The 24,632-nt window shown below is 42.9% G+C and overlaps 1 protein-coding gene across 2 annotated transcripts in view; it reads left to right on the plus strand.

The window, feature by feature from the left end:
- LOC122551779 (contactin-associated protein-like 5) overlaps positions 1-24,632 on the plus strand; it is an 888,067-nt gene that overhangs the window by 352,511 nt on the left and 510,924 nt on the right. For both annotated transcript variants that reach the window (XM_087989329.1, XM_043694242.2), the window contains exons 7-8: positions 3,408-3,551; positions 21,818-22,079. In XM_087989329.1, coding sequence (XP_087845455.1) covers positions 3,408-3,551; positions 21,818-22,079 — 406 coding nt within the window. The remainder of the gene's footprint in view (positions 1-3,407; positions 3,552-21,817; positions 22,080-24,632) is intronic.

The following is a 24,632-nucleotide window of genomic DNA, read 5'->3' on the forward strand; positions in this document are numbered from 1 at the left end:
ACACCCTTTTAAAATCATTTATTTCTCTGCTGCCACCACACTCAGTGGGAGCGAGTTCCAAATCAATACCATGTGTTATGGAAGAAGATGTCCCTCACTCCTCCTTTCATCTCTAGCCCAAAAGGTTAAGTCCCATCGCCGTTGTACCATCAGGTAATGGGAAAATAAATTTCCCTTATTTCCCCAAGTCTCCTATCAAACTTCTCTGCTCCAACAAGAACTGCCCCAACTTCTCCAACCTAACCCTGCAGCTAAAATCTCTGAACACTGGGACTGATCAATCTGATCTTTACCCTCTCAAGGAACCTGATATCCCTTTCAAACATATGGTAACCAGATCTAGACTTAATACTCCTGTGGTGTCCCAATCGATGCTTTGCTACTTAATATTGCAATTTCTTTGTTGTTCAAATACAGCCCACTTGTCCTCTACCATCTGTTGGATGTCAAGTGGTTTTTCTTTCACATCAGTATAACTTTAATTGTGAGTCCAGTGAATTTAATTTATGGAAGTAAGTTGTGTCACCTGGAGGGAATCTTATGCCCCATTGGCTTTATAGCAATTGCAATATCAGAGTTTAAATTAAAGCAGTTATTTTTAAACCTCACTTAAAAGCCTGCTGACAATAAAAGAGAGACAACGGATTTGGCCAACCATGATGATCAAAAATTCACTTGATATTTCAACAATGAATAATAGATAATTTAAATTTCCCTCATCCTATGGATGACTTCAGCCTGAAGCTATAACGTTGACCTGTTCTCTGCATATGTCTATCTCATGTGGTCCCACTGTCATACCAGCACTTACAGCAAAATAATGCTGCTGGAATTGTGAGAAATAAGACTGGGTAAAGAATTTATTATTTTCAATTAGTTCTAAACTAGTTAGTTTTAGTTCAACATACACAGTTACAATTAGTTAACATGTACAATTGAAAATAAGCTTTGGCAGTCAGGAAGCACAACAAAACCAGCTCAATATTTCCTGTTTGAGAATTCTGCCACATTTGTTTAGTATAATTGGAAACCTAACAAATCCTACTTATAGGATCTGTTGATGCATTATCTTACATCCTGCCTCCAATTCAATTTACCTCATTCCTGTAGCCTGTTTGCCACCTGCACCAGAATCACCTGTATCCCAACTTGGTGAGATCCAGTGTATATCAAAAAAGATTCCAGATGCTTATGTTTCTCCTTCCTATCCTGAACACAGGAACTTAAACTAGACTGTGCTTTTGGTATATGCTAGTCTGATTTTTCGTATATGAACATAGATAGGAGCTTGTTGCTCTTCGTCCTCCATGGGGATCTGCTGCTTGCTGCCAGCTAATTTCCTCCTGCATCCACAGCAACCAACCACAGGACCTGTCACTCTCAGTAGAAAAGATTCAAATTAGGCACTGATGGTGCAAAATACTTTCTCAGACCGCAGAACTCTGCAGATGAGGGCTGAGCTCACTGATTACACCCCCCCTCCAAATGTTAACCCTCCCTACAGCTACTATCTATTGATCTTTGGCTGCCCATACAGCATCCACTTGACCCCTCAAAGAAGGATGGAAGGATTCCCAAGATTGCATTCTCTGCACATCTCTGATTAACTTCGACGAACCACCCCTAACATGATGGACCAGATGCCTGACTACAGTATTAGCAGCTCCACAACTGTTGATATATGATTCCCCTGAATGCTTGTGCTCACCATGCAGAACTGACCATTGAACACCAACAAATATAATGAAGTGTGTGTGTGTGTGTGTGTTAGCACCTCTAACCTGTAACAGTGTTGTAAAACTTTGCCTCTGGCTTAAACATCAAGGTGCTAAGAGGCACAGCACAGCATGGCAAGGCAAATCACTTATTTAGTTAAAAATCACACAACACCAGGTTATAGTCCAACAGGTTTAATTGGAAGCACACTAGCTTTCGGAGCGACGCTCCTTCATCAAGTGGTCCACAACCACCTGATGAAGGAGCAGCGCTCCAAAAGTTAGTGCTTCCAATTAAACCTGTTGGACTATAACCTGGTATTGTGTGATTTTTAACTTTGTACACCCCAGTCCAACACCTGTATCTCCAAATCAAATCATTTATGGTATGTTCGTAAAGATTGGTGCTAAGTGAGTGGGTGCTGAGAGAGCCAGCAAGCTGCCTTCAGGTACAGCCTGGTCCATTTCATGTACAGAATGTTGTGTCTGTCTGCAAAGTGTCCCTGCAAAAGAGTGGATTTAAAGATTACCAGACCAGCCTGATCCCACTGAATGATGGAGCAGACATAATGTGCCAAAGGGCGTATTGATTCTACATCTTGCAATTTTAGGATCTAGGCTCTTTTTGTTGTTCCGTTTCTAGCTAGTTTTCTTTTAAACTCTAATATGTACTTACACTTAAAATTTCTTAGTTTTTTTTAATGTTCTTTCCAATTTTCTGACCTACTGTCAATCTTTGCTAAGCTACATGCTTTTCGTTGAAGCTTGATTCCAACTGTAATCCTTCCAGTTAGCAACAATAGTCAGTACATTACTTGGAATTTTTCTTCCTTGTTGAAATGTAATGTCTGGCACAAATGTTACTTGTCATCTATCAGCCCAAGCCTGGATGTTGCTCACATCTTCACACAGGCTACTTCACATCTGAGTAAATGGTGCTGACCATTGTGCAATAGTCAGCAACCACCCCCTTTTCTGAAGTTATGGTAGAGAGAAAGCTATTGTTGAAGCAGCAGTAGATGGTTGGACCTTGAACACTACCCTGAGGAACAACTGCAGGGATGTCCTGGGACTGTAGAGAATTACCACCAATGTGCTTAACTATCTTGCTTTATGTTGGGTATTACTCCAGCTAGCAGATAATTTTGACCCCAATTTCAAGTTTTCCTTGAGCTCCTTGATATCATAATTCATCTCCAGAGTTCAATTCTTCTGTCATAGAGTCATAGAGTCATGGAAACAGACTCGTCAGTTTAATCAGTCCATGCTGAACGTAATCCCAAATTTGTCATAGTTGTTAGGACCAAAGTTGTCATAGGAAAGTATCCAAGTAGTCCTGGCAGAACTCCAACTAAGTGTCAATGAAGAGGTTTTTTTTTGGAAGTGCGGCTTGATTGCACTGTCAGTGACCCCTTCCATTATTTGACGATGATTGAGAGGTATTTAAAATACTTTTTGTGTGACACAGGCAAGTTTTCACATTGTCAGTCCACACGAATTGGAATTGGAACTGTATTGGAACAGATTTGCTCAGGGCATGACTAGTTCCGAAGCACATATTTTCAAGTCTATTGCCAGAATGTTTTCAACACCTGTAGCCTGAACAGTGTCCTGTGCCCTTATTGTTATTATCTGATCCTATGAAGAAATGCTGCACTAATCATTATTTTTATCTTTTTTTTGCGACTAAAGCTCAGTTTTGGAGGAATCCCAATTCCAGGCAAATCGGTGACGTTTCGGAGGAAGAACTTTCATGGCTGCATTGAAAATCTATATTACAATGGAATGAATATCGTTGATCTGGCAAAGAGGCATAAACCTCAGATACACATTATGGTAAGAATGGCAACGTGTTCATCCGGTAAATAAAGCTGTGGGATATTGGGATTAAATATCGAATCTTTCAGAGTCTTATGCACTCTGCCCTTTAGTAAAACATGACTGAAAGACCTGAAGCACAAAGCAGGTAGGCATTTGATAAAATGTAGAATATGAAAGAGGTTCCACTTGTTAGCCATCTCACTTGGGTATTAGAACATTGTGTTTTCAAATCCCACTCTCTGACCTTGAGCATTCGTGTGATATTCTAATGAGTCTACCAGGGAAGATGGCAATTTTTGGTTGTTATATTGAATTGAGATCTTGTCGTGGATGGAAAACATGACATAGTAATATTTTGACAAAGGGCAGGGAAGCTCTTCTTTGGTGGCATGGCCAATATTTATCCCTCAAGCAACATTATTAGAACAGGTTATCAGGACATTATCTCATTGCTGGCTATGGGAGCTTGCTGTGTAAAGTGGCTGCTATATTGCCTACATCACAGCACTGACTACACATCTTCAAGGTGCAGGGATGGTAGGAGGGGACTAGACTACATATCTCGGCAGCTGAAGATGTGACTGATAGTGGTGGGTCAAGTGAACTGGGGTATTCACAATGGTTTAGTGCTGGAACAAAGCAGTGTTCTTGAAGGGTTTTAGGACTGAATATGGTTACACAGATAGAGAGGGGTGAAGGAGCTCAGTGTAGGATTGAATATTTTAAAATTGAGGCATTGGTGGGTTAGGAGCCAATGTAAGTGAACACGGTGGTAATAAGTGCACAGGGTTTAATTAAACTCTGAAAATGACAACAGAATTTTGGAAATGCTCCATGTTATGGAGGATAGAGTATGGGAGGTTAGCCAGGAAAGCATGGGAACATTTGAGCTCAGAGATAACATATGTATGGATGAGGGTTTGAACAGTGTTAGGCTGAGGCAGTGGAGGAGACAAGCTAAGTTTTCAAATCAGTTTTGGGATGGAACATATGCCTGTAACAAAGTCACCTGATTTTAATTCATTTAAAGTAATTTGTAAAAGGATCATCTGTCACAATGAGGAGAATATCATTCATCAAACTCAATAGTTGTCAGTCGTTAATTTTTATTGATTGCTTAAAAAAACCGTTAGCACTTAGACTGACAGGTCTTTCCCATATGAGTAAAATTATTAATACTTGTGATTTTAGGCAGGAGGGTTTTTTTAATGATGCCCAGTCAAGTGGCATGATTATTTAACTGTGAGCAAACAGTGAAGCATTATTTTTGTGCACTCTGCCAAGCACGTGGTTTTGTAACAAATTCCCTGAGAGAAATGGAGAGGCCTAATTGGCTCCAGAAATGAGGGAGTTCAGTTCCATGGATGGTTTTGAGATTATGGGATGGGGCTCTTGAGAGCTGGCAGGGCCTCAATGTGCCAAATGGCTTTGCAACAACCATTCTACAATTCAATGATAATTCAAGTTAGTCAGACACAAGCTTCCCTTAACAAAGCCATGTTGACTGCCCTTGACTGATCTGTGTCATTCTAAAGAAAATAATACTGTCCTCAGAAATTTTCTGAAAAATATGGCCGCCACCAAGGTTCCATTCATAACCACATGCCCCATTCATCTAGTGATTGTGATGAGGTCAGCCAGCTTGACCTCGTAGCATATGAGTTCCCTGATTGATGCTGTTAATCTGGTCTAATCAGGAGCCCTGGTTGACATGAACAGGTTGAGTGTCTTGAGATACTGACATTCTGGAACTTGATTTTGTATGAGGCAGTATTATTGTCAAGGACTGTCCATGTATAAATAAAGGGTGACTTAACAGTAGTAGACTCACCAAATTTAAGGGTAGTTAAATGGTCATTAGATAGACATATGGATGAAAATGGAATAGTGTAGGTGAAAAGGTATTCAGATTGGTTTCACAGGTCAGTGCAACATCGAGGGCTGAAGGGTCTGTACTGCGCTGTAATGTTCTATGTTCTATGGTGATGAGATACTGCCCTCTGTGGAATTATTTCAGTGATGATAAGAGTAAAGCATGATCCTGAAGAAACCTGCTTACAATGGTCGGCTTTGAGTTGGGGGATGCACTTCTTTCATCATGCATTTATTTGAGAAGCTTGACTCAATCAATCCTGCTGTTGAGAATTGACCCCAGCATGTGGAAAGAATGCACTACTTTTTCCAGGCAAGCACATTATGGCAGTTCAAAGACAATGAATAATTGTCCTGAAACCCAGTGGAGCTGCAGCCTTTTCTGTCATTAAGAGCCTAACTTTCTCTAAGGCAACAGATATTAAAACTTTTCCAGAATTGCTCGACATATTAAGGAATATTATGACCACAAACCTTTTATAATTTGGAGATGCAATTACTTTTACTCGGCAATTCAAGAACCAGGGGAATCTGTAAAAGGATTTTTGACTAGGTTAAGATGACTGTCAGAAGCCTATGAATTTGGTTTAACCTGTAATGAGATGCTAGAGACCATCTGGTATGCAGGATTAATGATGTAACAATGCAAAACGCATGCCAGCTGAAGCCCAACTGAATGTCAAACAGGCGTGTTACAGTTGGCTTTAACATTGAAAAATGTGGCGAGTGGACCATACAGGTTCTAATGTATTCAAGGTATTCTAATGAAATTGGACACCCATGCCAGTTTGATTGAACTTAGGGAACACTATTTGAGTGCAGGCAGTTGCAAAGTCTCACTCAGGTCATATCCTGATCAGAGGGACTCTGGGTTGGCCCAATAGCTTATGCATCCAGGACTTTGGCTAATGCAGAGTGTAATTTCATCCAAAGAGAAAAAGATGGATTGGTGGTCGTTTTGGACGTTCAACCTTTATCAATGAAAATTTGTGATAATCACAGATCACAAACCCTTACTTTGTCTGCTTGAAGAGAACAATGCAGTGCCACTCATAGCTTTGGGCTGCATCCAGCAGCGGTCTCCATTATTAAATGCTTATAAGTTAAACTACCATCTGGGAGGCTGAATAGTGAATGCAGATGCATTCAGCTGGCTCCCATTAACAGATGCACCACCAGTGGTGCCCCAGTGGAAGAGTCTGTAATGATATTTAATTTTCTGGACTCACTCCCAGTTTTAGCTGAAAGTTCCAGTCCTTTTTAAACTGAAACGGCTGGTATTGATTGAGGAACAGAGGAATGGTCACTGGTAAAATTGGATCCGGAGAGACCAGCTTATACCAGAGGAGCAAGAGTGATTGGCCCGAACAAAGCTCGCCATCAAATGCTGGCTGAACTCCATCAGTGCCATCCAGGAATCTTCAACATGAAGATGTTGCCAAGAGGTTATGTTTAGGTGCCAGACCTGGATGCAGACACAGCTGTATTGGTGGGGCAGTACCCAGAATGTCAACAAGGACAAAAATTACTGCCAGCAGGTCTCTCACATTCATGGGAATGACCATTGTAAGGAGAAAGTGAGGACTGCAGATGCTGGAGATCAGAGCTGAAAAATGTGTTGCTGGAAAAGCGCAGCAGGTCAGGCAGCATCCAAAGAGCAGGAGAATCGATGTTTTGGGCATAAGCCCTTCTTTAGGAATGAGGAAGGTTTTTAGATTAGATTACATTACAGTGTGGAAACAGGCCCTTCGGCCCAACAAGTCCACACCGACCCGCCGAAGCGCAACCCACCCATACCCCTACATTTACCCCTTACCTAACACTACGGGCAATTTAGCATGGCCAATTCACCTGACCTGCACATCTTTGGACTGTGGGAGGAAACCGGAGCACCCGGAGGAAACCCACGCAGACACGGGGAGAATGTGCAAACTCCACACAGTCAGTCGCCTGAGGCGGGAATTGAACCTGGGTCTCTGGCGCTGTGAGGCAGCAGTGCTAACCACTGTGCCACTGTGCCGCCCACTGGTGTGTCAAGCAGGCTAAGATAAAAGGTAGGGAGGATCGTGATGGGGGATGGAGGTGTATAGGGACTGGATGAAGATAAGGCGTTGGGGGCCGGGGAAGTGAAAATCATGGAGGAGGTGGAGGGCGTGGGTGGTGTCCTGAATGTAGGTGCGGAGTTCTTGGCCTCAAAGCCCTCCGCTTCTTCCTTTCCCGCCGACCCAACCAATACCCTTCCACTGATACCCTCCTTCGACTGACTGAACTGGTCCTCACTCTGAATAACTTCTCTTTCCAATTCTCCCACATCCTCCAAACTAAGGGGGTAGTCATGGGCACCCGCATGGGCCCCAGCTATGCCTGCCTCTTTGTCTGATATGCGGAACAGTCCATCTTCCAAAGCTACACAGGCACCACTCCCCACCTTTTCCTCCGCTACATCGATGACTGTATCGGCGCTACCCTGTGCTCCCATGAGGAGGTTGAACAATTCATCCACTTTACTAACACCTTCCACCCCGACCTCAAATTTATCTAGACCGTCTCAGACTCCTCCCTCCCCTTCCTAGACCTCTCCATTTCTATCTCAGACGACCAACTCAACACGGACATTTACTATAAACCGACCGACCCCCTCAGCTACCTAGATTACACCTCCTCCCATCCTGCCCCCTGTAAAAACGCCATCCCATATTCCTAATTCCTTCACCTCCGCCGCATCTGGTCCCAGGAGGACCGATTCCAATACTGAACAACCCAGATGGCCTCCTTCTTCAAAGACTGCAATTTCCCCTCAGATGTGGTTGACTATGCTCTCCACTGCATTTCCTTCACTTCCCGCTCCTCCGCCCTTGAACCCCGCCCCTCCAATTGCCACCAGGACAGAACCCCACTGGTCCTCACCTACCACCCCACCAACCTCCAGATACATCATATCATCCTTCGTCATTTCCGCCACCTCCAAACAGACACCACCACCAAGGATATATTTCCCTCCCCTCCCCTATCAGCATTCCGGAAAGACCACTCCCTCTGCGACTCCCTCATCAGGTCCACACCCCCTACCAATCCAACCTCCACTCCCAGCACCTTCCCCTGCAACCGCAAGAAATGCAAAACTTGCGCCCACATCTCCCCCCCCTCCACTTCCCTCCAAGGCCCCAAGGGATCCTCCCATATCCATCACAAATTCACCTGCACCTCCACACACATCATCTACTGCATCCACTGCACCCGATGTGGCCTTCCCTACATTGGGGAGACAGGCCACCTACTTGTGGAACATTTCAGAGAACACCTCTGGGACACCCACACCAACCAACCCAACTGCCCCGTGGCTGAACACTTTAACTCCCCCTCCCACTTCACCAAGGACATGCAGGTCCTTGGACTCCTCCATTGCCAGACCATGGCAACACGACACCTGGAGGAAGAGCACCTCATCTTCCGCCTTGGACTCTCCAACCTCAAGGGATGAACTCAGACTTCTCCAGCTTCCTCATTTCCCCATCACCCCACCTTTTCTCAGTCCCAACCCTCGGACTCAGCACCGCCTTCTTTTGACCTGCAATCTTCTTCCCGACCTCTCCGCCCCCACCCCCTCTCCAGCCTATCACCCTCACCTTAACCTCCTTCCACCTATCGCATTCCCAACCCCCCTCCCCCAAGTCCCTCCTCCCTACCTTTTATCTTAGCCTATTTGGCACACTTTCCTCATTCCTGAAGAAGGGCTTATGCCCAAAACATCGATTCTACTGCTCCTGGGATGCTGCCTGACCTGCTGCGCTTTTCCAGCAATGACTATTGCAAGCCTTGGACCTCAGTCGTACATTGACTATATGGGTTCTTTCATGAACTTAATGTTCTTAGTCATTATAGACACCTACTCAAAGTGGTTGGACATGCATAGTGTCCATTCTTGAAATACTGGAATGATAATAGAAAAACTGTGTGCATCTTTTGCAACTCACAGAGTCCCGCAAGTGTTGGTTATGGATAACAGGCCATTTTTAACCATCAGGGAATTTGGTTATTTCTTGGGATTCGACACATAAGGACAGCTACATACCAGCTCTCATCTAATGGCCTGACAGAAAGACCAGTCTAAAGGTTAGCTTGGAGAAACAACCTACAGCCTCACTAGATACCAAGCAGTTATGATTCTTGTTTGATTCTAGGGCCAACCCAAATGTAACTATAAGAATAGTACTGGCAGAGTTGCTAATGGGGAGAAGACTCCGTACCAAGTTAAATTTGATCTTCCTGGACCTGAGAGGGAGAGTGAAATGGCATCAGGCCCTCCAGTACCAGACACAAGATGGTTTGATACAGGGTCGAGAGTGTGGTGCTAAAAAAGCACAGCAGGGCAGGCAGCATCCGAGCAGCAGGAAAATCGAGGTTTCAGGCAAAAGCCGTTCATCAAGAATTTGATACAGGGAATGAACTTTGGTGTAAGCCTCATGGAAATGACCCCACATAAAGAAGTGGCATGGTCTATGTGAGGTCAGGACCAGTGATGTGTAAGCTTTGGGTTGGTGTGAACAAGCATCTGCATAATATGAAAGCCATGAATTAGCAACATTGAGGGGGAAAATCATGCCCTGTCCTTAGTGAGCTTTGAAAATGCTGCCATAATGTGTGAATCCACACTCTTCATCAAGTGTTGCCAATTCCTTGGAATCAAAGATGGACATGATGGAAGTAGCCACCTCACTGCCTTGGCTGCTAGAAGAAGAGAGTGAAATTCTACTGAGGAACTCCTGGCACAAGAGGCTGGCTCCCATGCATTACACGCCACCCATCTCAGACGCTGAGTTAGAGGAACCTGACCTGGTGCTGAAACACCCCAGGTGGCTCTCCAAGATAAAGGATCAGCTGATGTCCATGGACTTAGAGGAGGAGGGATAGAAGGATGTCGTGAATGTAACAAGGTTAGCGAACTGGACCTTGTAGAATTTGAGTAATCTGGGAGCCATGGCCGACACTCTGATACCTGACTTTGTATGAGGCAGTGCGACAGTCAAGGACTGTTCATGGGTAAATAAAGGGTGACTTGGTGACGGGATACTAGCCTTGGTGGAGTTATTTCAATTACCTTTCCACCTTTTGACAAATTGGCACAATGTTCACAGTCCTCTGGTGGGATTGCCATGCTTTTTCTCAGCAGCTTGACATATATTTCAGACGGAGGGCAAAGCCGGTCGGGAAGGTAAGTGATTGCTATTAGAGTGGGTGTGTTCTAAACCCCAGGTCCTACAAAGTAGGGTCTCCCTCCCTCCCTCCTCCTCTAACCTTAATTAAGAGTCCACAGACGTGCCACAAAAAGAGGGTCTAAGGAAGTTTAGATCTAATAGTGAGGCTTCAGCTCAGGAATCTTTGACAAGGAGGTTGAGTGAAGTGATTACACCACAGTTGAAGAGAGTGAAGACATGACTGCCCAGCTTGTTCAGTGCGCTACGTGCTTGATGTGGGAGGTCAACGACTCTGGTGTGTCTGGCTCGTATATGTGTGGAAAATGTGTGCACATTCAGTAATTGACCGAGCATATTGCAGCGCTGACGAAAGAACTCAAAGACCTTAGGCTCATCCAAGAGAACGAGATCTTTCTGGACAAGAACTTCAGTGATGTTATTACACCAATCATGCCAGAAGAGAGCAGAAGAGAGCAGACGATGAGGAAGGCGGAGAGGAGATAGGTGCAAGAGACCCCGGGAGAAGTACCTGTCAGGAACAAGTTGAAGCTTTTGGAAACAGAGACTGATGACACTGCCAGTTCGCAACGCGGCCACGTTTGTCAATCAAAAGTTGCCGCAGAGGCAGAGCGGAAGAGTCGGACATCGAATAGAGCCATGGTAATAGGGGACTCCATCGTGAGAGGAACTAACCGGGTTTTTTGTGGCAGCAGACGGGATTTAAGGATGGTGTGTTGCCTTCCTGGTACGAGAGTGAAAGACATCACGGACAGAGTGCAGGAAATCATCAAGGATGAGGGTGAAGAGCCAGAGGTGGTGGTACATGTCGGCACAAATGATGTCAGGAAGAAGAGGAGGAACATACTACAGCGAGACTTCGGAGAACTAGGAAGAAGGCTGAAAAGCAGGACGTCCAAGGTGGTTATCTCCGGTTTGCTTCCAGTTCCTCGGGCTAGTGTGGCCAGAGGCAGGGAGATAATGGACTTGAACATGTGATTGGGGAACTGGTGCAGGAAGCAAGGATTTAAGTTCTTGGATCACTGGGGTATATTTTGTGGTAAGCATAAATTCTACAAGAGAGACGGTTTGCACCTTAATAGGTTAGGGACCAGCATTCTGGCAGGCAGGTTTTCTACTGCAACACAGCTACGTTTAAACTAAGTAGCAGGGGGGAAGGGGACAAGCTGGATGTTTAAAAAGGGAATTAAAAGGAAAGTTAGAACAAGAGAAGTCAAGAAAGACAACTGTATCAATGAGGCAGAAAACTCGGAAAGGGATCATGCTGTAAGGTTGAGTGAAATAAGGGTTGATGGGAAGGGTGAGAGCAGTAACAAATTAAAAATACTATATATGAATGCACGAAGCATTAGACATAAGATGGATGAGCTTTAGGCTCTTTTGGAAATTGACAGATACGATATTGTGGGGATAACTGAGACGTGGCTTCAAGTGGACAGGGCCTGGGAAATGAATATTCAAGGATACACGTGCTATCGTAAAGACAGACTGACGGGCAGAGGGGGTGGGGTGGCCTTGTTGGTAAGGGATGATATTCAGTCCCTTGCGCGGGGGCACCTAGAGTCAGGGGATGTAGAGTCAGTGTGGATAGAGCTTTGAAATACTAAGGGTAAAAAGACCCTCTTGGGAGTCATCTATAGGCCCCCAAACACTAGTCCAGATGTCGGACGTAAGTTAAATCAGGAGCTGAAATTGGCCTGTCGCAAAGATGTTACTGAAGTTGTTATGGGGGATTTCAACATGCAGGGAGAATCAGGATGGTATTGGGCCTCAAGAAAGAGATTTGGTGGAGTGCCTCAGAGATGGATTCTTAGAGCAGCTGGTGCTGGAGCCGACCAGGAAGAAGGCAATTCTGGATCTGGTATTGTGTAACGAACCAGACTTGGTCAGAGACCTCGAAGTGAAGGAGCCATTGGGAAGTAGTGACCATAATACAATAATCTTCAATCTGCAATTTGAGAGGGAAAGGGTACAATTGGAAGTGACAATTTTTCAGTTGAAATAAAGGGAACTACGGAGCTATGAGGGAGGAGCTGGCCAAAGTTCAATGGTGCAACACCTTAGCAGGGATGACCGTGGAGGAACAATGGCGGATATTTCTGTGAATAATGCAGAAGTTGCAGGATCAGTTCATTCCTAAAAGGAAGAAAGATCCCAGGAGAAGGTATGGGCGGCCGTGGCTGATGAGGGAAGTTAAGAAACATATAAAGTTAAAAGAGAAAAAGTATAACATAGCTAAGATAAGTGGGAAAACTGAGGACTGGGAAGCTTTTAAAGAGCAACAGAGGATTACTAAGAAGGAAATACGCAGAGGGAAAATGAGGTACGAAGGTAAACTGGCCAATAATATAAAGGAGGATAGTAAAAGCTTTTTTAGGTATGTGCATGGCAAAAAAATGGTTAGGACAAAAATTGGGCCCTTGAAGACAGAAACAGGGGAATATATTACCAGGAACAAAGAAATGGCAGAGGAATTAAATGGGTACTTCAGATCTGTGTTCACTGGGGAAGACACAAGCAATCTCCCTGAGATAACAGTGGCTGAAGGACCTGAACTTAAGGGAATTTATATTTGCCAGGATTTGGTGTTGGAGAGACTGTTAGGTCTGGAGGTTGATAAGTCTCCGGGGCCTGATGGTCTGCATCCCAGGGTACTGAAGGAGGTGGCTCGGGTAATAGTGGATGCGTTGGTGATTATTTTCCAGAGTTCAATAGATTCGGGGTCGGTTCCTGAGGATTGGAGGGTGGCTAATGTTATACCACTTTTTAAGAAAGGTGGGTGAGAGAAAGCAGGAAATTATAGACCAGTTAGTCTGACCTCAGTGGTGGGAAAGATGCTGGAGTCTATTATAAAGGATGGAATTACTGCACATCTGGATAGTAGTAACAGGATAGGACAGAGTCAGCAAGGGTTTATGAAGGGGAAATCATGCTTGACTAATCTTCTTGAATTTTTTGAGGATGTAACTCTGAAGTTGGACGAGGGAGATCCAGTAGATGTAGTGTACCTGGACTTTCAGAAAGCTTTTGATAAAGTCCCACACAGGAGGTTAGTGAGTAAAATTAGGGCGCATGGTATTGGGGGCAAAGTACTAGATTGGATTGAAAATTGGTTGGCTGATAGGAAACAAAGGGTAGTGATAAATGGCTCCATTTCGGAATGGCAGGCAGTGACCAGTGGGGTACCGCCGGGATTCTTGCTGGGACCGCAGCTTTTTACAATATATGTTAATGATATAGAAGGTGGTAACAGCAATAACATTAGCAAATTTGCTGATGATACAAAGCTGGGTGGCAGGGTGAAATGTGATAAGGATGTTAGGAGATTACAGGGTGACCTGGACAAGTTAAGTGAGTGGGCAGATGCATGGCAGATGCAGTTTAATGTGGATAAATGTATGGTTATCCACTTTGGTGGCAAGAACAGGAAGGCAGACTACTACCTCAATGGAATCAATTTATGTAAAGGGGCTGTACAGAGAGATCTGGGTGTTCTTGTACACCAGTCAATGAAGGCAAGCGTGCAGGTACAGCAGGTAGTGAAGAAGGCTAATCGCATGCTGGCCTTCATAACAAGAGGAATTGAGTATAGAAGCAGAGAGGTGCTTCTGCAGCTGTACAGGGCCTGGTGAGACCCCACCTGGAATACTGTGTGCAGTTCTGGTCTCCAGATTTGAGAAAAGACATTCTGGCGATTGAGGGAGTGCAGAGTAGATTCACGAGGTAATTCCTGGAATGGCGGATTACCTTACACTGAAAGACTGAAGCGACTGGGCTTGTATACCGTTGAGTTTCGAAGACTGAGAGGGGATCTGATTGTGACGTATAAGATTATGAAAGGATTGGACACTCTGGCAGTAGGAAACATGTTTCCACTGATGGGTGAGTGCCGAACCAGAGGACACAGCTTAAAAATACGGGGTAGACCATTTAGGACAGAGATGAGGAGAAACTTCTTCACCTAGAGAGTTGTGGGTGTGTGGAATGCTCTGCCCCAGAGGGCAGTGGAGGCCCACTCTCTGGATTCATTTCAGAAAGAGTTGGATAGAGCTCTCAAAGATAGTGGAATCAAGGGTTATGGAGATAAGGCAGGAACAGGATACTGATTAGGAATGATCAGCCATGATTATATTGAATGGCTGTGCAGGCTCGAAGGGCTGAATGGCCTACTCCTGCACCTATTGTCTATTGTCTATTGTCTATTGTCTATTTCCTCTGGGTCTGGCAGTTTATCAATTTTTCAAAAATGGTAACAATGCTCAGTGGAGGAGGCCTTTGGAGTAACATGAGAGATCTTAGAAAATTTCCATTGATTTTGTCCCCAATCACCAGAAATATTGATTTGATCACCTAAACTGTGTCCATTCTCTTCAAGAACTCTATGGCACTTCTATGGCCCTTATCGGCAATACTTTATTTTAATGTTGCTCAATTGCTTTTTACTATAGGGAAAATCTTTATTTCTATTCTGTTTTTATTTCCTTCCTCTTTATAGCATTATGTATTGAAACACCACTTTTTGTTTGGATTTTTTTTACACCTCAAAGAAATCTCCCCTCTAAGGAAAACAACTCCAGTCTAATACTCACTGTAAGTTTCCTTTCAGTGCATGGACTTATAAGGTTCATCCGCAGCATGTTTTCAGAAATCGGCCTTCAATGTGTCGGCATGCCAATTTGGAGGAACTTCTGAGTGGCTGCATGGACGTGCGGCTTAGAGGGAAGTTTGCTCCCACTCTGCCCCTCCAGTCAACATTTTCATCATGGCTGGAAGACTCCAGCCCAGGGAACATCCTGCTGAATCTCCTCTGCACCCTCTATGGTGCAATCAGTACATGTGTCAGTGGAGATCTTAGTGATTGTTAATGCTCAAATAGTAGTCTATTGCATTTTATCTCTTCATCTCATTACTCTCTTGCTGCTGTCCCAGTTAGGCCCATTGTCAGATGTTCAGAGGGTCCACTTTAAGAATTGTTTTGTCATCCTTATTCCCTCTCATAAAGCAGAGTGATGCCAAGAGCGTGAGTTCAAATCCTGCACTGGCTGAGGTCACCATGAAGGTCTTCAAGTTAAACCACCAGCAGTTATCTCTTTTCTCTGTAATGAGAGAGAGGCCCTGAATTTTTGTATGACTATGATGATTATACTTTGAATCCCCTCTCGCCTAACTGTGTCTGGTAAATGTAGCCATTGGAAAAATTGAGAATTAGAACCACAACTATTCTAAATTCCCACTTTTCCAGTAATAGTTTAATGTTAAACTGCTCATCTTTGTTTAAAATATGAATAATTTCTACATGTCCTGAACTAGTACAATAAAATGAACTGCCCTAGAAGGTAAATATAGGTAAAATAATAAATTTCAAAATACAAAATGGATAAAGACATCACCAAGAACAATGTTATAGCACTCAGATGAAGAAGGGTTTCTTGTCTCTGAGAGTTGTGAGTCCATGGAACTCCTTGCCACAGAGAGCCTTGATGGCTGAATCTGTGTATAGCTAAGGCTGAGGTAGATAGATTCTTGATCAATTGGGAAATCAAAGTTATGGGGAAAGATGCAAGAAAATAGATCTGATGAATGTCAGATCAGCCATGAGGATATTCAATGATGGAGCAGGATCAAGAGCTGAATGCGATGTTTCGGGCCAGAGACTCTCATCAGGACTTTCCTGATGATTCCTGATGAAGGGCTCTGGCCCAAAACGTCGATTCTCCTGCTCCTCGGATACTGCCTGATCTGCTGTGCTTTTCCAGCAACACACTCTTGACTCTGATCTCCAATATCTGCAGTCCTCACTTTCCCCTCAAGGACTGAATTTGTGTTCCTATTTCTTATAGCCTTACAGAGTTACATGGATCACAGGGCGAAAGGCAATTGAGAGTGGGACTAGTTGGTTTATGAGGCATCTGTCCATCTCAAGTACCCAGAGTGGGTGTCATGTTTGGATAGAACACTGCCCAGTGTGGTTGTAGCAACAGGTTTATGAGTTTTGACATTGATAGTAGAGTGGTAGCCTGGTGTGTTTCTCATTCACTGGGCTTCTTGTTTCCACCATCTGGCCATTGTCGCCGCCAGGAAAGAACTGACTCCTTCACCGCTGCTGACTCTTCCTGTGATTCTACAAATAATTTAGTTTAATATTCAATATTAACATTCAATATTAATAAAAGCTGTAGAAAAATCTGTTAACAATGGATCACTGCCAGGGAACAAGTATGTTGTGCAAGCTCCGTTCTGGTGTTCAATGCAGGATACAGGTTTGTAAAATCATGTGGGACATAGTTCGGGTCAATAGCAAAGGTCTTTTCTCGAGGGTGGTGGAGTTCAAAACTAGAGGGCATATTTTTAAGGTGAAAGGTGAAAGATTTAAAAGGGAACTGAGGGGAGATACTTTCGCATAAAAGGGTGATTCGTATGTGGAATAAACTGCCAGAGGAAGTCGAAGATGCAGGTACAGTTACATTTAAGTCATTTGGATAGGTGCATGAACAGGAAAGTAATAGAGGGATATGGGCCAAATGCAGATAAACAACACTAGTTTAGTTTGGGAAACCTGGTTGGCATGGGTGAGTTGAACCAAAAGGTCTGATTCTGAGCTCTGTGACTCAATATTGTTTGTATAATAGATCTTACTCTCGCAAGGCAGTGGAGGATCAACTCCCTCTCAAAAACCCTTCAATTATCACCTATTCTCCTTTCCCTCACAGGTCATTGGTATTTAGGAATCTGGGATTATATGTTGATGGTGTTCTGTTCTCAGAGATTGGGAAGGACATATTGAAGTGTAGATTCTAGGAAGCTTTATTCTGCATCTAGCTTTTCCTGTCTTGGCTCAGTAGGAGCTAAATGGAAACATATTTCAACTGCTAACCCTGATGTTGCTCACCTGCCTGAGTATAAAAAATTGCCAAACCAAAATAAAACTGTCCTGTGCACTTGAGACATCAAATTAATCTACCATTTCATCTTCTAATTTTCTCCGATTGCCAATTTCCATGGAAATCCTGCACCATTATTAATCAAAGACATTTAAATAGAGCATTAAGTTGGCATTTTCTTAAATAGAGTAAGCACTCTGACTTTGCTATTAATTCCAAAGAACAACATCACAGAAGTAATAAGAAGTTAGATTTACAATTCCCAGGGTAATTAATCACTGGGACACTGTGACAGGCAACTCCATAAATATGTGTGAGCTGACAATGTTATAGACTTCTTCAACATGGCACTCCAAGACTGACTGTTCTTTTAAATTCTACATCAGGTATCAACCATATTTAAAATATTTAGAAATAAAATTCTCGGTTCCGAAAGGCTTTCTTAATAACGTGAAACAAAGTGAATGGTGTTAAAGGGATTGTCAAATTACCTTTTAAAAATTAATCATGTATTTTTAATTCACCTATTAGATTCATGAATTTTATATTGGATGTATTATCCCAGATGTCCTCACTGGCCCCATAACCTTCACCTGAAGTGGTGATGCTTTCTTCCATTCTTGGGATGTGGACATTTTTGGAAAGGCCATCTGTTGTCCATCCTTAGTTGCAATTAAGAAGGTGGGGTTTTGCTATGTTCTTTGAATCTCTGCAGTCTCTCTACCCACACTGCTGTTACGTGGAGTTTCTAACCAGATGCAATGAAGGAACATTGAAATGCATCTTAGGGAAGACATTTGATTTGATTTATTGTTGTACCTAAGTTTAATGTAACTTTTGTTTGACATGCAGTACAGGCAGATCATAACATACAGGACGTACAGATCATAGGGTTTTAGGCAGAGTGAGGCACACAAGGTTATAGTGGCGTAGGAGGTGCACAAAAGCAAAATCAACATTAAATTTGAAATTAGAGAGGTCTATTCAGCAAGGAAGAAGCTGTTCTTGAACCTGTTGGTACATGTGTTCAAGCTTCTGTATCTTCTGCTTGATGGAAGAGGTTGGAACAGAGTATTACTGGGATGGCAGGGGTCTTTGAGGATGTTATCAGCCTTTCCATGGGAACAAGACATGTAGATGGGGTCCATGGATGGAAGGTTGGCTTGCATGATTGTCTAGGCTGTGTCTGTAGTTTCTTACAGTCCTGGGCAGAACAGTTGCCATACCATGATATGATGCACCCAAATAGAATGCTTTCTATGGTGTATCTGTAAAAGTTGGTGAAGGCCGTTATGGATTTGCTGAATTTTCTGAGGAAGAAGAGACGTTGTTGTGCCTTCTTGACCATTGCATCTACATGGGAAGACTAAGTCAGATTATTAGTTATTCTCACTCCTTGGAACTTGACACTCTCGACCATCTCCATCTCAGCCCCATTGATGTTGAAAGGGGCGTGTCCTCCTCCTTTCTTCCTGAAGTCAATGATCAGTTCTTTAGTTTTGCTGACATTGAGGAAGAGATTGTTATCTTCGCGTTAAGACACCGAGTATTCTATCTCCTTTCTTATTCTGACTCATCATGGTTTGATATCTGGCCTACAATGGGGGTGTCTTCAGCAAACTTGCAGATGGTCTTTGGATGAAATTTGGCCTCGCAGTTGTGGGTGTACAGAGAGTACAGTAGGGGGCTGAGTATGCGTCGTTGCGGGGCACCAATGATGAGGATTATCGTGGAGGAGGTGCTATTGTCTGTCTTCATCGACTGCAGTCTATGGGTCAGGAAGCTGAGGATCTAGTTGTAGAAGGCAGAGCCGAGACCTATTAATTAGTTTGGAAATCAGTTTGATTGGAATTATAGTGTTGCAGGTTGAACTGTAGTCAATAAGTAGAAACCTGACATAGGTATCCTTATTATCCAGATGTTCCAGGGATGACTGTAGAGGTAGGGAGATAGTGTCTGCCATGGATGTGTTACACCTGCATGCAAATTGCGAGGTGTTGTGGCAGTCTGGGAGGCTAGACTTGAGCTGAAAAATGTGTTGCTGGAAAAGCGCAGCAGGTCAGGCAGCATCAAAGGAGCAGGAAAATTGACATTTCGGGCATAAGCCCTTCTGAAGAAGGCTTATGCCTGAAACGTCGATTCTCCTGCTCCTTTGATGCTGCCTGACCTGCTGCGCTTTTCCAGCAACACATTTTCCAGCTCTGATCTCCAGCATCTGCAGTCCTCACTTTCTCCTTAGGCTAGACTTGATGTGAGCTATGACTAACCTCTTGAAGACACATGAAGAGAAACTTGGAAGTGATGGCATTTTCGTGCATTTGTTTCCTTTGGCTTTCTAAATGGTCAATGCTGGTTGATCTGGGAGATATTGGCTTAGGTTTTGACAGACCGATAGAACCTCCAAGGCTTATCCAAATGATGCTGGTGGCCATTGCAGATCTAGAAGCCATACTCCAATATCCAACAGATCCTGCTTTTACTGGTTTACTGGTAGATGGTTCCTAAATCCTATTATTATCAACAGGTTGTAAGTTTAATTGAAAGCTCTTTAAAGAGTCTACTGTTTTTAATGCGGATCAGTGAATAAAAATATTAGTTTATGTCAGGGATTAAGTATTTTAGGGGATTTAAATGTGTTAAATGGGCATTTATGAATGAGAGTATAATAGTTACAGGTTCCAGCAATGTTTAAGACCTATTTTAGCTTCTTAGAACTGTGAAATTAAAGGACAGATATTTGGGCATTAGGAAATACCAAACATTACTTGTATCAATGAAAGATGTTAATGGAGCTTTGTATGCGCTATCAAATGCATAGAAGACCACTACAACAAATATGCAGTCTGATTTCTGACACAATGCTGCACAATTTCTTGAGTACTTAAAGTTAGATATTCTCAATTAATTTTGTGTGATCATTACTAGAATTATGGAGATGGTGAAATAGTGTTAATAAATTAGGAAAAATAATCCAGAGAGTCGAGCTAGATCTCCAGGGACCCTTATGTAAATTCCACATGGCAAATGGTAAAATGTATTTTTAGTTCATGAAAAGTCTGGAATTGAAAGCTAGCCTCAGAAATGAAACAATCAGTGATTACAGTAGCAATCGAATCTGTTTTATTAAAAGCCCTTTAAGATAGGAAATCCACCGCCCTTACCTGGTATGACCACATGTGACTCCAGAGCCCCCAGCAATGAGATTGATTCCTAAGTACTCTCTGAAATAGCCTGACAAGATATTCCTTTCAAAGGCATTTAGGAGTAAGCAACAAAATCTGACATCTCCAGTCATATCCACATCCCATGAAAGAATAAATATTTGATGTGTTATTTGCAGTGCTATTCCACAATTATTTTCTAAACAGTACTTTTAAAATACATGTTCAGTTTTCGGTTGGGTAGATTCAGTTGAATCTAGCCTGCATCAATACTGGATAATTAATTAAGTGTGTCCTTTGGTAAGTTATATAAGGTTAAGTCTGTAATGGAAGGACATTTCCCATTTCTGTAACAATCATGATTTGATAATGTGTGTGTGATGTACAATTTTGTTCGCAATTTGGGGCACATATCAGAGATAAATTTTAATCCGGGTATGACTTTTTTGTGGACGAGATGAGTGAAAGGCCCAACATATTTTGAGTACTGGGAAACATATCCATACTCCCAGTATGCTGCCAAATGGCTCAACTGTCCAGGTACAAAAGGACTAGCAGAGGTTGGAAGTTAAAAGAATGGTCCTTGTGACAAGTACTTAAACAGTTGAGTTGAAAGGTCACAAGTACATAATGGTAATCTTAATTAACAACTTTAAATAAAGCTTCATTTTATATGGAGTAAAACGCCACTTTGAACAGCCCAGAAAAAAATGGAGGCAAGCAGCAATGTTGTCGCTATGCAGCAATATGGCATATTTAGGCTACTACATATTGGGCTAGATAGTTCACTTGACTGTATAGTCAGTCTGCAATGCAAAGTGACACCAATAGTATGGGTTAAATTCCTGCACTAGCTGAGGTTAACATGAAGGACTCTCCTTCTCATCCTCTCCCCTTGCCTGAGGTGTGGTGACTGCTGGTAAAATCGCCACCAGTTGCCTCTCTCATGAGTGAGTAGGAATTTGGCTACTTTGCCATATTGTTTCTAGTAGAGCTATTCCACATCAATCTCATTGAACTTACTTAATAAAAAAACACTTGTCATTTTCATTTAGCCTTGCCTTGCAAGAAATCTATTTACTCAATAAGCTTTTGATCCTAAATATATGTTCAACCATTACTATATGTTTATTTTTCTCTTCATATTTCTTTAGGGCAATGTAACTTTTTCATGTTCAGAGCCACATATCATTCCAGTCACATTCATGAGTTCCAGCAGTTACTTGTTGCTGCCTGGCCCACCTCAACTGGATGGACTGTCTATCAGTTTCCAATTCCGCACTTGGAACAAGGATGGTCTCTTGCTGCACAGTGAACTTCGTGAAGCATCTGGAACTCTACAGATTCATCTAAGTGATGGAAAGCTGAAAATAGCCATTCTGAAACTGTCAAGGACCCAAACTGACATTGCTACAGGTAATTGCAACAGTTGATTACTTCATGTTCGGTGAGAGGAGAAATATTGAAACCGAAAGTCAGACAAATCTCCAAGGCTTCAGGAAAGCATTTTAGCAGACAATTTATTTTTCTTCCGAGGTGTTGTGAAAATGTCAGTGGGTTTTACATTAATGCTTCAGTACTTTGCAGAAAATGAGTTTTGTGAAGGTTTGAGAGTTACTTATCAGGGAACCCTACAGCTTCAATGCCTGGAATTTGGGGCGTTAATTTGGGAGATCTAGACTGTCAATCATGAACACAACTTGCATCATCTGCACAGAAAGCTAAGTATCAGATAAGCTTGTATTTTCTACCTCAACCATATATGTTGGGGTCCCAAAGGAATGCTGGTTCTGAGCAAAACTAACATTCAGCCATCTGGAATCAGGTCTATCTACGCCAAAAACATGCTCATATGGGAAATACCATGAGCTGTAGAGAAGTAAAACATGCATTTATGTATCACCTTTCTGATCTTCAGGGCACCTCATAGTTAATAAAGATAGATGGATTTTTTTTAAGTACAAAAATATATTCATAAAAATTATTCATAAAAAAACTTTGTACTTACATATAGTCACAAATGCAGTACAAATCTGTAACGTAACATATCAAGGAAATAAACAAATATTAGGGTTTGACTCTATTCAAACAAATCAAAGACTTCACTTACACATAAAGACTATATTTACATGCACGTGAAGAACTTGGGAAATAAGGCAGGGCAGGTGACTGAGGTGTCAGTGGGGGAGCACTTTGGGGCCAGCGACCATAATTCTATTCACTTTAAAATAGTGATGGAAAAGGATAGACCAGATCTAAAAGTTGAAGCTCTAAATTGGAGAAAGGCCAATTTTGACAGTATTAGGCAAGAACTTTCAAAAGCTGACTGGAGGAAGATGTTTGGAGGTAAAGGGATGGTTGGAAAATGAGAAGCCTTCAGAAATAAGATAACAAGAATCCAGAGGAAGTATATTCCTGTCAGGGTGAAAGGAAAGGCTGGTAGGATAGGGAAAGCTGGATGACTAAAGAAATTGAGGGTTTGGTTAAGAAAAAGAAGGTAGCATATGTCAGGTATAGACAGGATAGATCGAGTGAATCCTTAGAAGAGTATAAAGGAAGTAGGAGTATACTTAAGAGGGAAATCAGGAGGGCAAAAAGGGGACATGAGATAGTTTTGGCAAATAGAATTAATGAGAATCCAAAGGGTTTTTACAAATATATTAAGGACAAAAGGGTAACTCGGGAGAGAATAGGGCTCCTCAAACATCAGCAAGGTGGCCTTTGTGTGGAGCCACAGAAAATGGGGGAGATACTAAATGAATATTTTGCATCAGCATTTACTGTGGAAAAGGATATGGAAGATATAGACTGTAGGGAAATAGATGGTGACATCTTGCAAAATGTCCAGATTACAGAGGAGGAAGTGCTGGATGTCGTGAAACGGTTAAAGGTGGATAAATAGACAAAGTCTTTTCCCTAGGGTGGAGGAGTCCAGAACTAGAGGGCCTAAGTTTAGGGTGAGAGGGGAAAGATATAAAAGAGGGCTAAGGGGCAATTTTTTCACGCAGAGGGTGGTATGTGTATGGAATGAGCTGCCAGAGGAAGTGGTGGAGGCTGGTACAATTGCAACATTTAAGAGGCATTTGGATGGGTATATGAACAGGAAGGGTTTGGAGGGATAAGGGCTGGGTGCTGGCAGGTGGGACTAGATTGGGTTGGGATATCTGGTGGCATGGACGGGTTGGACCGAAGGATCTGTTTCCATGATGTACATCTCTATGACTCTATGACTTTAAGTAATGGGGGAGTCAGATAACTGAGGAGATACTCTTCTGCAGGAAGACCACAGATGGTGGTCATTCCTCACTGCCCCTTGGTGGCAGTTGGACCAAGCTTTAGCATTTCCCTCAGCACATAGTCCTGGACCCTGGAATGTGCCAGTCTACAACACTCAGTCAAGGTCAACTCCTTATCGTGGAAGATCAACAAGTTTCAGATAGATAGAAATATTGTCACTTTGTGGTAACATAGGGGTGGTATGGTGGCTCAAGGGTTGGCAGTGCTGCCTCAGCGCCAGGGACCTGGCTTCAATTCCAGCCTTGGGCAACTGTCTGTTTGGAGCTTGCACATTCTCCCCATGTCTGCATGGGTTTCCTCCAGGTCCACACGGAGGAATTTTCTCACACGGTCCAAAGATATGTAGGTTAGATGCAATAGTTAGGGGAACTGATTGGGATACTCTTCAAAGGGGCGGTGTTGACTTCTTGGGCCAAAGAGCCTGTTTCCATACTGTAGGAATTCTAATTCTAACATAGCAGCCAACCTGCACACAGCAATGTCCCCTAAACAGCACACGGATGCTGCCTTTTAAGTAATGCTTACTAAAGAACAGTATTGGTCAGGTCACTGGGGAGAATTTTCCCTGCTGTTCTTTGAAAGAGTACCATAAGATATTTACATTTGTCTGAAAGAGAGTATAGGTCTCTGTTTACCATCTCCCTTGATGGATGACACCTGCAGTGGAGCGGC

This window comes from Chiloscyllium plagiosum, unplaced genomic scaffold (assembly GCF_037043375.1).
Source record: "Chiloscyllium plagiosum isolate Xiang-an unplaced genomic scaffold, Cpla_swu_hap1 HiC_scaffold_7, whole genome shotgun sequence".
In the NCBI taxonomy this organism is placed as follows: domain Eukaryota; kingdom Metazoa; phylum Chordata; class Chondrichthyes; order Orectolobiformes; family Hemiscylliidae; genus Chiloscyllium; species Chiloscyllium plagiosum.